At 40.2% G+C, this 15895-nt stretch overlaps 1 protein-coding gene across 1 annotated transcript in view; it reads right to left on the bottom strand.

The window, feature by feature from the left end:
• Nucleotides 1-15895, bottom strand: part of fbln2 (fibulin 2) — a 71596-nt gene that overhangs the window by 6641 nt on the left and 49060 nt on the right. The window contains exons 9-14 of the mRNA XM_065241195.2: nucleotides 10073-10207; nucleotides 7425-7562; nucleotides 7086-7229; nucleotides 5515-5643; nucleotides 3665-3790; nucleotides 62-178 (exon numbers count right to left, since the gene is read on the bottom strand). Coding sequence (XP_065097267.1) covers nucleotides 62-178; nucleotides 3665-3790; nucleotides 5515-5643; nucleotides 7086-7229; nucleotides 7425-7562; nucleotides 10073-10207 — 789 coding nt within the window. The remainder of the gene's footprint in view (nucleotides 1-61; nucleotides 179-3664; nucleotides 3791-5514; nucleotides 5644-7085; nucleotides 7230-7424; nucleotides 7563-10072; nucleotides 10208-15895) is intronic.

Genomic DNA, 15895 nt, shown 5'->3' with positions numbered 1-15895 from the left:
CTTAATGGGTACACTTCAGTAAAAACGAATTCCTGTCATGAAGACATCAGGATCACCTCACCTTCACACGTATGCCCGTCCTCCTTCAGGAAGTAGCCCATTCGGCAGTAACACTGGTACGAGCCATAGATGTTCGCACACTCCTGAGTGCATGGATTGCTGTCACATTCATTAAGATCTGTAGAAGCACACAGAAAACATCATTGGCACATTTTGTGTTTGAAAACAGTAATGCATTTTCAAATTAGTTTGAGTCAGAATAATGTTGTAATATAATTTCCAGACTGATAGTGTATCTTATCAGTGCACCACTTGTCAAAATGTCTCTACCTAAATACAAGTTAGAGATATGTTGAAACAAAATATAAGCTCATTGTTTTGATGACAGCTGGCATGGCCTTACACTGTTGATCCATGTTCCTTACATGATCTGTGAATTTTCCGGTTTTTCAATGAAAACAAGGAAATGCAACCTTTGGTACAAAGGAGTTAACAATGTCAATGACAAAAAAGTATTTGTTATTAGTGACCTTGACAACTCAAGGAGGACGGCTTTCTTGGTTTAGTCTTGGTTCCTCCCAAGGTTTCCTTGTTTCTACTCCCATCTCGGGGAGTTTTCCTCATGACGGTTGCCTTTGGCTTGCTCACAATAGGAAGATACTGTTGTTTCTAAAACAGCCGTACTGTATGTGCTTGTATTGTGAAAAAAACAGCTTTCGTGAAACAGAAAGGTTCTCTGGATGTTCAAGCACTCTCAAGGGGGTTGCACACCAGACAAGAAGCGACAACTCGGAGGTATCGTACACTGGACATGCACGTTAAATAGCACAAGCTTAGCCAGGAAGCGTTTACTTCAAAATGCTAAATATATATTAGCAGCCAATGTTAATCGTTAATGATTTGGGACAAATATGATGTTATTTAATGTTAAACTATGTGAGCGGCGCGACACGGATTTGAGCAGCATCCAGAGTCACAGCGGACAGCCGCCCCCAGTGATCGTACATTCATAGAAAATAATGTGTTCTGTTTTTAGATTCATGGAAGGTGGCTCTTCTTGTCCCGCCAGCGTTTTAAAAAAAGTTGTCAGCCAGCGCCAGCAGCTTTCATGATTTTCACAAAAGTTTAATGCCTTCCAGAAAATGTTCTTCTTTAAATATATAAACAAACAATATATCAAATAAAAGAACAGACCCTCTGCTAACAAAAATTTCATCCTACCTTCATTAGGTCTTTTTTATCACCTCTCAAATATGGGTAGGTTTCTTCAAAAACCCCAATATTTTGAGCAAAAAGCTGAGATAATTCCATTTTTTGGGAAGGACTTTTGATAGAGATCAGATTCAGAGCGATCTTTAAAACACACACAGAGTTCTTTCTCTTTCACGTGAGGTGCTATTACCGGGTTGTATAAGTTGCAGAAGTGCACCTGGTGGATAATAGCGGTATTGCAGAAAGCCGGAAATTCTTGTCATTGGCAGGGAAGCGTTTTCTCTTAATTGACGAGTTATCTCGTCAAATGTGGCGAAAAAGTTAAAGATAAAGGTGCTTCACGATGCCATTGAAGAACATTTCCTGTCTAAATGGTTCTTTAAAGCACCTTTAACATCTGAGGAACCTTTCTGTTTCACAAAAGGTTCTTTAAGGTGAAAAAAGGTTCTTCAGATTATAAAAATGTTCAGATGATAAAAAATTAAAAGAAATGGTTCTTAAAAGAATCTTTGACTAAATGGTTCTTTTTGGAATCATAAAGGTTCTTCTTAAAAAAATAAAGCACCTTTATTTTTAAGAATGATGTTCTTTAATAAACAATACTGACCCAAAGTTCTTCTATGGTATTGCATATCACCTTCATTTTTAAAGGTGCAGTGTGTAGATTTTAGCGGCATCTAGTGGTGAGATTGTGAATTGCAACCAATGGCTCAGTACACCCCTCACCCCTCCCTTTCGAAACACATAAAGAATTTACGGTAAACGCCACAGGACAAAAATGGCATCGCCTTACTGTGCGTTCACACCAGCTGGAGTAGAGGCGGCAAAAACATGCTTTTCATGCATAGTTGGACACTTGAACATTTTAAGTTTACTCGCTTAATTGAAATCTTAGTCATTCGAGACATTCACGCGGAAATTTGAGTCATGGGAGGGGCTTCTGCGACTTTGCTCGCTCCCTGTAGTCACTACTAGAGCAAGCTCCTGATTGGTTAAAAGTTTTTTAACTCGCACGTTTCCCACAGCAACACTAAATTCACATGAAATGCGTCATCCGTGCTGTTCACACCACGCCATTTGCATGTACCGCGCAGCGGATGCAGAGTCGCGTCTTTGCATTGACTTAACATGTAAATCACTCGCACTTGTCGCCTCTTCCGCGTCTGGTGTGAATGCCACATGAAACAACAAAGGGATGAAAGGCACTCTGTAGAGCAGTTTGTCAGTGTATGGCTACTGCAGAAACATAGCGGCGGAAAAGGGCGACCTCCATTTAAGGGGATCACCCTTGTATGCAGATAAAAACGGCTCATTCTAACGCTGGTTTCCACCAACTGCGGAGTGGCTGCAGATCCGCCGTCCGCCAATACCCACCAGTTCCGAATTTGTTGCAGAGCGACTGCGTGCTGAAGTGATGAGGACCAATGAGGTCTCGCAAATTCACGTAATGATCGCGCAATATCTAGTTCTGTCTCCGCCCTGCGGAGCTGTGCGGCATCCGCCAAAAATAGAAGCTCTGCGTATTTGTTCCGGAGAGCTGGGGATGGCCGGAGCTGTGACGGATTCGGAACGCAGTCAGTGGAAATACACACATTGACTTGAATGGAAACCGATTGACTCCTCCGCCGTTCCGCAGCGGATCCGCAGCCATTGCGCAGTCGGTGGAAATCCAGCGTAAGGTAATAAATACATAACGGTTGATTATGTAAGATGAAAACATTTTTATGTATTTAATTTTTTGTTTCTGTTATAAGATCCTCCTAAAATGTACACACAGCACATTTAACCCTTAAAATTCCAGTGTACCGTGGGAGGGACACTGCATTATTTGACAGAAAACTTTATCAAATACAACAACTCAAAAACAAAATGCTAAACATGTCACATATATTTGGAAAGATGAAATTCTTTTGATTTGAATGATTCAAACAGTTTTAAAACACAATCAACACGGCAGGTACAATTTGTGGCCCTTTTAGGCATAATTTTTTTCAGAAATGCTGCATATTGCTTAGTTGTTAAAACATTATTTTTAACTGTTGGACACCACTGTGATGTGCTCATCCTTACTACCCAAGAACATTCAAGAACTATTTTTACCTTCCAAATGACACATGGATTTATGCTTTTTATTTTTATACCATAATCCCGCTGAAACCAGGCTAAAAGTCAGCTCATGGATAGTTCTTTAGTTCCTTACCTGCCAAGTCCTTGAAATAAATGCTGACAAATGAATGAACTTAAAAAACACACGCTTCAGCTGTCTTGCATTCTTGCTGACATCTTACATTATCTCATTCTATTATGTTTTTCACTCTTTCTATTTCTTTCAGAGACTGTTTGTCCTATCAGAGTACAACCGAAATGTTTAGCCCACTCTTTTTAAAAGCACACCACGTTCCTCACAGGCATGCTGTTTCTCGTTTTAATCTACTAGTGCAAATGGATGTACCTTCACAGTTCTTCCCATCGAAAGCCAGGGAGAAGCCGGTGGTGCAGGAGCAATGGTAGGAACCCGGTGTGTTCTCGCAGGTCTGGGCACACAGGCGACCCGGGTGCCTCCAACACTCATTTACATCTGCCGGGAGAACACGTGCACAGAACAGTATTAGTACATATTGCAGTCTGGGGAGCATCTCTCTCTCTCTGATCAGGAAGAGGGGCAGTAAAGAGATAAGAGATTAGGATAATCAGCAAACTCTCTGGAGCATGAGCTGTCGTAAGCTTCATCTATGCCTGTTTCTAGTCAGACTAACCAAAGAAAATGCAGTGTAGCTTAAAGTACTACAAGTGGTGTCATCTGTAACCGCACTTTTGGTTGAAGACCAAGGTTTTACATTGGACATTAAAGGCCGAGCCAATACATAATCTGAAAATGAAGAGTTTCGTTGCCAAACGAGATAACTATATTTTTCGGAAATCTCGTTTTTTTGATTGTGCATTACAATTAATATCAATTCAACTGCAGTTGGTTTGTTTTGATTTAAACCTTCATAACTTAAAAAATACAGCTAAGTAGCACCATAAAAAAAAATAATGAAACATGATAACGTAATAATAAAAGTTACGAGAGTAACTCGTTTTGCAACGAAACTCTTCAAATATATATATATATATGAACTTTTTTTTAGGTCTGTGTATATATATAAAGAGTTTTGTTATAAAAAAAATAAAAATAGTTGCCACCAAAATCAGTATTTTATCAGGTCAGTATTAAAAAGTTAATTCTTAATTTTACCCAAATCCCATATCCGCCGTGTTATTCTGTCATCTTTTCTCCCTTGTATCCCAAAACCAAATAAACGGCAGTCCTCCTTCTCTGCAGAATGCAATAAATCTGCTTAACAGATCACAGCGCACCATTCCACGCATTGTAAACAACAATGGTGGCACTTTGAATACACACAGAATCCTAGTTTTCCTCATCTACTTTGCACTTCGTGATCAACAAAAAACAAAATAATACTTTTGATGGCATTGATAAACCCGTTTAATTTTTCTGTGGCGAGGAAGAAACGTAAGCCACGATCGGGTTAAGGAAAAATGCCGGCGGTTGCTTGTTCTCACACGACAGCATCAAGCTTCTGTCATGCTAACACATTGACCCCAGGGGATCTTATAAAAAACTTTCCATTATTTTACTCGAAGTCAATGAAAATCGTGCAGGACCAAAACATTTTACAGCTGATCGCTGTCAAAAAAGTTCAGCGACGACGTCCCAAGTATAACAGCAGCAATGACAGTGTTCTTAATATGACAAAGTAAGTGTTTTGATTAATGCCATTATTGTTTATTTTTTTTTCAGTGTATACCACTAGTCAACTAAATGAATATAACCTGGCAAAGATGAATGCACATTTATATATTAATTCAATAGATTTATAGCATTTTGAAAAAAAAACATTTTATTGCATTTAGAGGAAAAAATAATCAGTTTTTAAAATAAATCATGAAAATCAAATTATGGATCTGAATTTCTTATGTTATTATAAACTAAAGATGCTATGTAAAAGTTTGTAACAGACAATAGTGGTTTTCATCTTGTCACTTTATTGGTATAGAAAACACATTTTTACCAAAATGAGTCAAAATGGACTTAATTCGTAATAAATACTCAAATAATTCTATCTATTTTGTCCGAGGTTAAAAGTTTAGACATTACATGTGTTTAATGTTCTTTTTTAATGTAATTTTGGATATCTCTCACAACACATCCTATTGTGAGCACTCACAAGTGTGACAAAGAATGTGTTTTCACAGTTTGGTCGTGTAGTATGTGTTATTGTGTGTGTAAATACGCACCCACACAGAGCTGGCCAATGGAGTCGTACTGGTAGCCGGTTTGACAGTCACAGCGGTAGCTGCCGGGCAGGTTGTGACAGATTTGTCCCTGTCCACAGCGGTGGGTGCTAGTCTGACACTCGTCCACATCTGCAGTTACACATTCCAACATTCTTGCTAGTTCATGTAGCATTTACAAGCAAGTGTAGTTAACCATGCATACTAACAAGTCACAAGTATACTTTCAGAAATAAAGGTACAAAAGCTGTCACTAGGACGGTCGGTACCCTTTGAAAAGGTACAATAAACAGCAGTATATACAAGTAGACGTTGTGAATACAGCAAGGCATATATACAAAGAAAAAAGGTATAAATACAAAACAAGGGCATAAATGCAGGTCAAGAAATAATTGCACTGAGGTAGTACAGGGCAAATAATGTAAGGAATATAATAGGGGTAGCCTGATCTCGTGAAATAGACACGCATTATTTTGCTCAGTTTTGCTTGGCATTGTCATGTATTTCCACCATTTTACATGCCTGTGCCACGACTTTCTTTTCCGTGTCACTTTCACGTCTTGGTTACTCAACCGTTTTTTCTATTTTCTTACAATTGCCGCTTCGGTTTGGGGTTAGAACATCTTTCTGTTTTATAAAATGACATCCTTACCCAAACCCAACTCTAACCCTAACGTCAGGCGACAATGGTTTAAAAAGCGTACGAAAAAATAGTATGAACCAATACTTAAAGTGAAATCCTAACGCAGACAGCAAATCTAACCCCAAACCGAAGAGACAATTGTTTAAAAATAGGAAAAACAGTTGAGTAACCAATACGTGAAACTGACACGGAAAAGAAAGTTGTGGCATGGGCACGTAAAATGGTGGAAATACGTGACAATGCCACGCAAAACATTGCGTGACTATTTCACGGAAATTTGTGAGATCAGGTTGAGTAGGGGAAGGATTATTGCACCTGCTGGGGGGTAGGTACAGATATGTATACATTTGGTACCAATGTATACCTATGAGGTACCAATATTTACCTTTAAGATACTAATATGCACACTTTAGGTACAAAAATGTATGTTTTGAAAGGGTACCGCCACAGTGACAGCTTTTGCAAAAGCTTGCCTTTATTGGGTACCATTGATAATACTGTTATGGTTTGGACATGATTTCACGATAATCCTATTAATAATAATGTTTTTTGAATACCATGTACCATGGTATTACAAGAATTACGAATATATATATATTCTTGTATTCAAGTAATTCTTGTATATCACAGGCATGGCAAGGGCAGGCATGTTGTTTAAACAAGTAAAATAGTTCATAATAGTTCATTCTTTGCCTTAAATTCAGTGCATGCACATCCCTTGAGAACTGTGTGTGTGCAGTCACATATTGCAGGACATTACAATGGCCATTACAATGGCCCCCATGAGAAAACTGCAATAATGTTTTAATCTAAAACTGCTAAAAGCCTTCTGCATTCAATAGGTTTGGGGGTATTTGTAAGGTTAGGGTACAAAAAGAAATCCACGTGTGTGTGTGTGTGTGTGTGTGTGTGTGTTTGCCTGCATGCTTACCAATGCACCGTGCCCCATCAGGGCTGGAATGATACCCCCGACTGCATGCAATAATCTTGCGCTGACAGGTATAAGAGCCCACTGTGTTTATGCAGTTAAAGCCGGCAGTACAAGGCTCTGTCACACTGCTACATTCATCAATGTCTAAAAAACAGCAAGCGTTTTAAAGGGTAAACTGAACGCAAGAATGCAACTTTGCAAAAAAATAAAATAAATTAACCGAATTGCTTTGTCATTTGTAATTCTTACATCTTCAAACTAAAAACAAAAATTATTTTTCATGCAACTCTCCACTAGGGGGCACTAGATGACTCTTAAGATTCCTCTGTCCTGTCTTACCGATGCAGTTGCCATGTGAGTCCTCAGTGAAGCCTGTGAGACAGCGCTGCTTCGGATTACATCTGAATGAGCCATCGGTATTCAAGCATTCAAAGCCCATCCCGCAGTTATGGGTACGCAGTACACACTCATCAATGTCTGGAGAGAAAAGGGTATCACGTGTCAAAACAGAGCCAGGGACCAGACCACTGGAAGACACTGAGTATGGAACCTGCATTGATGCATAAGGAGTTTAGCTTTTAAGATCAAATAAAAGAATAAAATATTGAGGATAATCTGTACCTCTCACCAAATTTGGCATATGTGGAAGTATAATGAATAGACAGACTGGTATTTGGACTGAGATCACAACAGTCCTCAATTAAAGGTTAGAAGTTTACAGACGGTGGCACTGTGGCTCAATAACAGGCTGAGAAAGCATGCTTGCAATTTGAGTCGCCTCATCTCTTAGGATCAAACCCAACAGTCATCTGCGCTCCGCTCTTAACTGCATGTTTGCAATCACAGGTAAAACCAAATCATTTTGTGTTCCACATAAAGCTAAACTGTGTGTAACCCAAACTGATTAGCACCATTACCTAAGTAAACACCCACTTTAAGATATTTGGTGAGGCATTCATTTCAGGTTTTCTGAGGCCATTGCAAGTTCTTGTCCTTCCAAAGCCTCTTATTAGGTGAAATCTGATTTTTCCCTTTAAGATCTCTTCAGATATTATCATAATGATCCCTTCCGCACTTATTAGCATGCACCAGACCGAGTCCTGACAAGAATCAGAGACTCTTGCAAAGTTATCTCAGCGTTCAAAGGCAAATTGAAATAGTTAGATGTGTCTAGGCATCTGCTTTGTGTAAAACAGCTCGCTGGATGCTTTAGATGTTACTAAGTGAAAGCCTAAGGCGATCAGCTGTGGCCTGCTTCAAACTGCAAAGGCCTGAGAAAAAATCTCGCTGCACAGATTTACGCCGCTGCCGGTTTTTCTTCGGAGCGAACGTGATGTGTTTAAATGACGAAGAGACCGGATGGATGGAAGAACAGTTGTTATTGATTCTGACCACATGTATCACTAAGCCGCTTGGATAGCTGTGTCTGAGCATTGAGGGAAGTTGGACTGATGCCACATTTGTGCTAATATTATTTTACATATACAGTAGGCAAGGTCAAGCAGGCACACCGCACAGCATGCTTTAATGGATACTCATCAGGGTATATAGGATATTTACTTTATGTGATCCTCTCTGTGAAATCTAGATATGAGATTAGAAGCATCAAAGTTTAATTTCAGTCACTGATTTAAAGGTGCAGTGTGTAAATTTTAGCGTGAATTGCAACCAGCGGCTCAACCCACTGCCCAACCCTCGCTTTAAGAACGCATAAAGAAGCTACGATAGCCACCACCGGACAAACATTTCATCGTCGGAGACAACTTAGTAAAAACGTTTGTCCGTTAAGGGCTTCTGTATATGGTGGCACAAAATGGCGACCTCCATGTAAGGGGACCCTCGGTGCATGTAGATAAAAACGTCTCATTCTAATGCTGCATTTACACCAGCCACGGTAGAGGCGTGAAGCGCGAGTGATTTCAATGTTAAGTCAATGTGAAGACGTGTTGACCTGGAGGTCTCGCGGCGCGGATGAGGCGTTTGGCACGGCACGGTAGACGCAATTCCGCCGCATTTGCGCGTGTAGTGCGAGCAAATGCCGCAAATTGAGCTTTTATGGCACGGTATGCACGAATGGAGCATTTTGTGCATTTTGCGTTTGATGCGAATTGGCGAAAATTTGAACTTTGGCGGATTTTCGCGCCGCGTTAACCAATCAGGAGCCTGCTTGCTGCTGTGGCGGCAGCCCCGCCCGGAGTCACTCAATCAGCATGAAGACTTGATGATATTGTCCGTGAGCAGTCACCCGGAGCTATACGACACAAGTTATTATTTCTATAGAGACAGGAATAAGAAGGACCTCGCTTGGAGAGGGCATTGGGCAACCTGGTAAGTTGTAAATACACATTTCACTTTTCAGTCATGTGACCTTTTTCGACCCGCGCCGTTTATTTTCCTCCTATAGTAAGGTGACTAAATACAAACCGGTAACTCTCTCAATAAATGCACAACTAACATCAGCCATCCTGCAAACAGACAAACGCATAGCACTTGACCCTCCCACAAGAAGTGGATTTTGCCTCTGACACGCATCAAATGCTTGCTTTTTCCGCGCGTCTACTTTGCTCTAGATGCACGAATGCATTCAAGCTGTTCAAGTTGTAAATTGATTTTGACGCCTGAAACACGGTTGGTGTAAACGCAGCATAAGGTTATAAAAACATAACGGTCCATTATAAAAGGTCTTTATACACAAATGATAATATAGTTTTGTATATTATTTTGCATTTATTTCAAGAGATCCTTCTAAAAATTACACACGGCACCTTTAATATTGATTTCAACCTTCCTCATATATATTAATATGACATCAAGGAACCGATTTGAACAGAACATTCTTTACATTATGATTTTATGTAGAAAACAGTAAATCACCCCAAAAATATTTTAGCTGGATTTTCATAAAATCCCATCTATCAAGTTTTATTAAATCATTATGTTGCACTGAATGTGCATGTGCCAGAAAAAGCAGTAATTATTCAACCTACCTTCACACACTCCATTTCTCTTTTGGTAACCACTCGGACATGAGATCTGCCTCTCGCACATGAACGCTCCGATCGTGTTCACGCACCGTTCATCCACCTGGCAGGCGTGTGTGTTTGTCACACACTCATTCACATCTGGAAAACAAAAGAGCATCAATATTTAACTCCACACAGAGCAAAGGACATGGACAAGAAGTTACATTTTTTAAAAACCTGTTCCAATACAAAACGGTAATCAATATTTCTGAAGCATCATCATGTCTGCTTGTAGTGCATGTGGACAATATCAAGTACAGATATTGTAAACAAGGCATGTGTTTATTTTATGCTCTGTCACTTCAATGATCAAGATCTTCGGTTGGATTTATTAAAGGTGCAAACATTGGAAACAAACCCAGAAAGAGGATAATTCCTTCAGGCTTAGAAAATGAGTTGTGGACCCAAAACTTTAATCTGTCATGTTTTTGCCAGAGTAAAACATTTCAAGGGACTGGGTGGAAATGTTTGTGCTTGTTCTGGCTACATTAGGACTCTAGAGAAAAGCACATGGTGACTGATCTGTTCCTCAACTGCTGGTAACACCAGAGAGAAAACAATCATTTTAAGTAAGTTTTTAGTCAAACAGGACCAACAGAAGCGTTTACTATATTAGTAGCTTTACAGCAGGTGAAACTTAACTCTTTCACCGCCAGCGTTTAAAAAAAAAAGTTGCCAGCCAGCGCCAGCGTTTTTCATGATTTTCACCAAAGTTTAATGCCTTCCAGAAAATGTTCTTCTTTAAAGACCCTCTGCTTTCAAACAAAAAAAAAAAAACGTTTCACCCTACCTTCAGTGGTTCTTTTGTAATCAGCTTTTGAATATGGGTAGGTTTCTGCAAAAACACCACATTTTGAGCAAAAGCAGAGATAATTCCATTTTTGTGACGGACTTTTCATAGAGATTCCATTCAGAGCGATCTTTAAAACAGACACGGACATGCAGCCGCTTGCCATAGGGCAATACTTCTGGGTTTAATAGCAGTATTGCGGAAAGACGGAAAATCTCATGACATCATGTGTCATTGGCGGGGAAGCGTTTTCTCTTAATTGACGAGATATCTCGTCAATGGCGGTGAAAGAGTTAATATATTGGGGTATGAAACTATATATTGGGGTATATATTGGCTATATAAATGGGGTATAAATAGGGGTTATATAAATGTTTACATAAATGCAGTGGCGGCCGGTGACTTCTTTTTTTGAGGGCGCATGATGCGAAGTTCATCACAACATGTATGTAGCCCGTCATGTGTGTTGTTCGTAATTTCTCAATATGTGTTCTGCGCGTTGAGTGACCCTATGTGCATCACGTATCTTGTCAAAAGAAGTGCCTGCTGCAGACGCGTCTAAAGGGTTTATGATAAAAGAGACGCTCGCGTTTGCCAGATACTCGCATAATCTCATGCATTATCAGAGTTTACTGTTAAAGGAATGTTTTGCGTGTATTTGTGAACGTGAGCGTTTCTTTTATCATAAACGGTTTTGACGCGTGTGCAGCAGGCACTTTTTTGACAAAAGACGTGATGCACATGGTTCACATGTCTCTCCGAACGCATATTTTGAATTTGCGCCCCTCGGATGAGCAGTCACGAGCCGCCACTGCATAAATGTTTATGAAATCATTTCAATGCGTCTAATCTGGCGCATAATGCTGCGTTCACACCAACCGCGATAAAGGGATCAAGCGCGAGTGATTTAAATGTTAAGTCAATGTAAAGAGGTGACGCGCGTCTGGAGGTCTCGAGGGCAAATGAGGCGTTTAGCGCAGCGTGGTAGACGGGATTCCACCTTATTGATGAGAATTGAGCGTTGCCGTGAGTTGACAAATATGAAATTTGGTGGAAAAACGTGCCGCCTTAACCAATCAGGAGCTTGCTCAAGTAGTGACGTGATTACAGGAAGCGAGTCGCAGAAGCCTCTCCCATGACACAAATTTCCGTGTGAATGTCTCGATGACTAGAATTTCACGCGCTGCTTTCACGCACGAATTAAGCGGATACACTCAAAATGTTCAAGCGTCCAACTACACGCGCTAGATACGAATTTGACGCTTCAAACCTGTCTGGTGTGAACCCACAGTAAGGGAAACAACCTTGAAATGTAACCACAGGTGGTAATAAGCTGCTGGCTGCTAGAGGGCGCTTATCCCTGCAACGTAACTGTACACCGTAATAAGCTGCTCGCACAAACAGTATGGGGTCGTTACTTTAAAAAGGCAAGTAAGTTAGTTTTATAAAAAAAACAATTAATTAATATATAACAGTACATAAATCAATTCAACTACAGAAATAGTCAATTAATGAGTCTTTCAAATGCTTGTTCATCTGAAGTAAGAACATCTGTTCTCTGCATTGCAGCTTTTTTGCAAAAGGACAAAACTTGCTTAAAGAGCCTCTGGTACCAAATCCTAAAAAATACGTCTCGATCTATCTGCTCAGCTATATTTTTTACTCCTTCCACCCACGGGGCAATAGTACAGAGCTGTGGAGCTTCTGGGCATTTACAGTTGCCTTTATGGGCTCCATCACAAACGATCCCACCCTGCTTCTTTTTAAAAGTTTTCGGCCTCAAAACATTATTTAGTTCCAGGCATGCAGAAAGCATCTCTGAAGTGCTTTCATGAACTGTCACCGATATGGCACAAAAGCATCAACAAACAGCCTCATCAGTACAGGAGAGTGGAGGAATTTATAAAAAAAATACTTATCATAACAATATGGTAAATTGCCTTTTAAATGTGGTACTTTGAAATGCATTACAGAACATGTGTGTTATGAATAATGCATTTTTGCAGACTTAAGGCCAAGATAGGTAGGTGAGCTTTATCGTGAAGTGTTGTGTCTGTGGCTCAAGCGCTGAGGATTATGGTCTGTGGATGTTAAGTATTGCCGTTGCATTCAGTGATGTTAAGATGAGCGAGCGATGATGAATGTTTAAGACTTTAAGCTTTGGTTCACCAGCCGAGAGCATTCGGTTTATATCAACATCTCATTTAGCGTTTAGATGCTTTTGCATCAGAGCCTCTCATATGTTAACAACACACGTTTGTTTTCATTTACTTTATTAGTAAAATAAAACCTTCATTAAAACATCTTATAAATGCTAATAATATTTTCAAACACTACGCTCAACCTTTTTGAGCTGCTACACAACTTGACTGTCATTTGGTTAGGGACTAGAGGTCTTTATGGGTCAACTTATGTCCGAAAACCAGAGGTCCGACCCGAGATCTGAGTAGGTTTGAGTCTAACTGTGGGTTCACACCAGTCGCGGAAGAGGCGGCAAAAACGCACTATTCGCGCGTAGTTGGACGCTTGAACATTTGAGTTCACTCGCTTCATTCTCGCGTGAAAGCCGCGGGTGAAATTCTAGTCATTCGAGAAATTCACGCGGAAATCCGCGTCATGGGAGGGGCTTCTGCGACTCCGCGGAGACTACACCACTCCGCTCGCTTCCTGTAATCACGTCACTACTTCAGCAAGCTCCTGATTGGTTAACGCGGCGCGGAATTCCGCCAAAGTTCAGATTTTTGAACTCGCGCGTTTCCTGCGTCAACGCTCAATTTGTGTGGAACGCGCGTACCGCGCCGCAGGATGCCTAATCCCGTGTTTGCATTGACTTAACATGTAAATCATCCGCGCTTGCCGCCTCTTCCGCAGCTGGTATGAATGCACAGTAAAAGTTTCATTTGTGCCACGGGTTGGGTATAATATTAGCAGCTGGTGTCTCTGGTAATTTAAAATGAATGTGTTTTTGGCGAACTATCTCACATATTTCATTTTCCAGCAAAAAAATAAATAATAAAAATTGTCACTTGGTCAGGTTGGACTGTCTAATTTTGTCGGGTTTATCTCGGGTCGGGTCTTTCTTAAAAAAAAAAAAGGATTTGTGCATGTCGGGTTCAGGTTAAAAGTGATTCAGGTCATTTCGGGTCGGGTACATTTCTTTGGACCCGAGAAGACCTCTATTAGGGACCTGTAAAGACCCCTAGCTAACTCAGGAATGATATGGTTTTGTAATAGATTGTGACATTTGTGTATGCTAACCACTAATGCTGTGTTTTGGTTAAGCCTGGAGGAATGCAAAACAAAATCAGCCAGGCCCCACAGCTTCTGTTGAGAACTCCTTGAGCAAACCTGATACCCATAATGCAACCACACGCTTTGAGCTGGTTATAAGAGCGTGCCAATGGGCTTTGCATTTCCCACGTGTTAATATGTGCTGATCTGGGCACATGATGAGAACTATCCCATGCCCAAAAAGTTTTTTGCACACACCTGCCAATGTCAGGTGAATTGAGAAAATGTTGAAAAATTAGCCTTTACCATTTTTGACCAGCCACTTTTTTAAGTTGAGCCAACTTTTGTAAAAAGCCCTAATATGTGTCTTTGTGGTACCCGTATGTACCTCTAAAGTACCAATGTGCAGCTTTGAGGTACCAATATGCACCCTTTTGGAAAGGTATTGCCCCAGAGACAACTTTTGAACCTTATTGTACCTTTAATCTGAGAGTGTACCCATACAGACTATTCTGGTTGTGAATAAAGCCCTCATCACACATTGCATTGAGATGCACACAGTGGTACAAGCCCTCTTGGTTTAAACACATTTCTTCAAGTAAGCATATGTGTCTGCCGTGCACTCATTCGCATCCACAGCCAGGGTTGCCAGGTACAAGAAAAATTTCCAGCCCAATAAAACCCTTAAACCCGCCCAAATGGAACGAAAACTAGCCCAATTTTTTCTTTTGTCCAATCACAGTCGACAAATGCAGGACTACAGAAAATAACTTAAATTAAAATTTACTATTCCTTTTAATGTACTTTATATTCATCTAATTTGGATGGATTTAGACTGTAGGCTAACGTATTAGTTTGTGACCTGACATGAACCAACGTTAAACGCGTCCTTCCAATCGCGTCTCACCCTGACATGCTGATGCTGCGGTGGTCCTTTTGTTGCCAGGTACTCCTTCTTGGGATACATCTACATTATAAAACTGAAAAACTATCTTTATTCTTAACTACAGACAAACATTTTTGTGGCCGCGGCAAATTATAAAAGTAGCCCAAAAAACCGCAACCCGCGGCTTAGTAATTTTTCCCGCAACTGGATTTTCAAAATAGCCCAATTGTGCGGGAAACCCACGAACCTGGCAACACTGTTCACAGCACACACAACAGTCAGCTGAAAAGAAGAGTATGTGCAGACACACATACACACTTGATACACAACAGCACCAACATAAAGTCACAATGGCGTTTTACAGGGTGCGAGATCAGATAAGGGTTTTATTCCTAATAGTGAGGTTTGCTCTCAATCAATCATCCATTTTATTGTTGTTTTAGAGAAGATTTCTACGCATCGTCTGCTTTATGAATCTATAACACTTAATGTTTACCACGTGAATATGGCTTATGAAGAGAAACAGATGCTGGAGAAACTCTGAGGACGATGGGCCATATAGAGTTTATGTATGCTATACAAACCGACTCGTATTTTTAACATGCATTTGGAAGTTGAAATGTCTAGAGTACATTAAATGGGTAATCAAATATTTCATTAAAAAATTCCTCATTTCAATTTTTTCAGTGACTTGAAAGCTTGTCGTGCAGGAAAAAGATTTATTTTGTTACTGCCAAGATGAAATCAAGCATTTTGGCCACCCACATTTAAGCATATGGGAACACTTTAAAGACAAAGAATGAATAAAATAAACTATTTAAATGAGCATGCAGAGATTAAAACTGCCTGTTCAGCTAAATCCATTTTGATGATAGCCATA

This window comes from Paramisgurnus dabryanus, chromosome 14, assembly GCF_030506205.2.
Source record: "Paramisgurnus dabryanus chromosome 14, PD_genome_1.1, whole genome shotgun sequence".
NCBI lineage: Eukaryota > Metazoa > Chordata > Actinopteri > Cypriniformes > Cobitidae > Paramisgurnus > Paramisgurnus dabryanus.
Note: the sequence above shows the minus strand (reverse complement) of the source record. Positions and strands in the feature narration are given on the sequence as shown.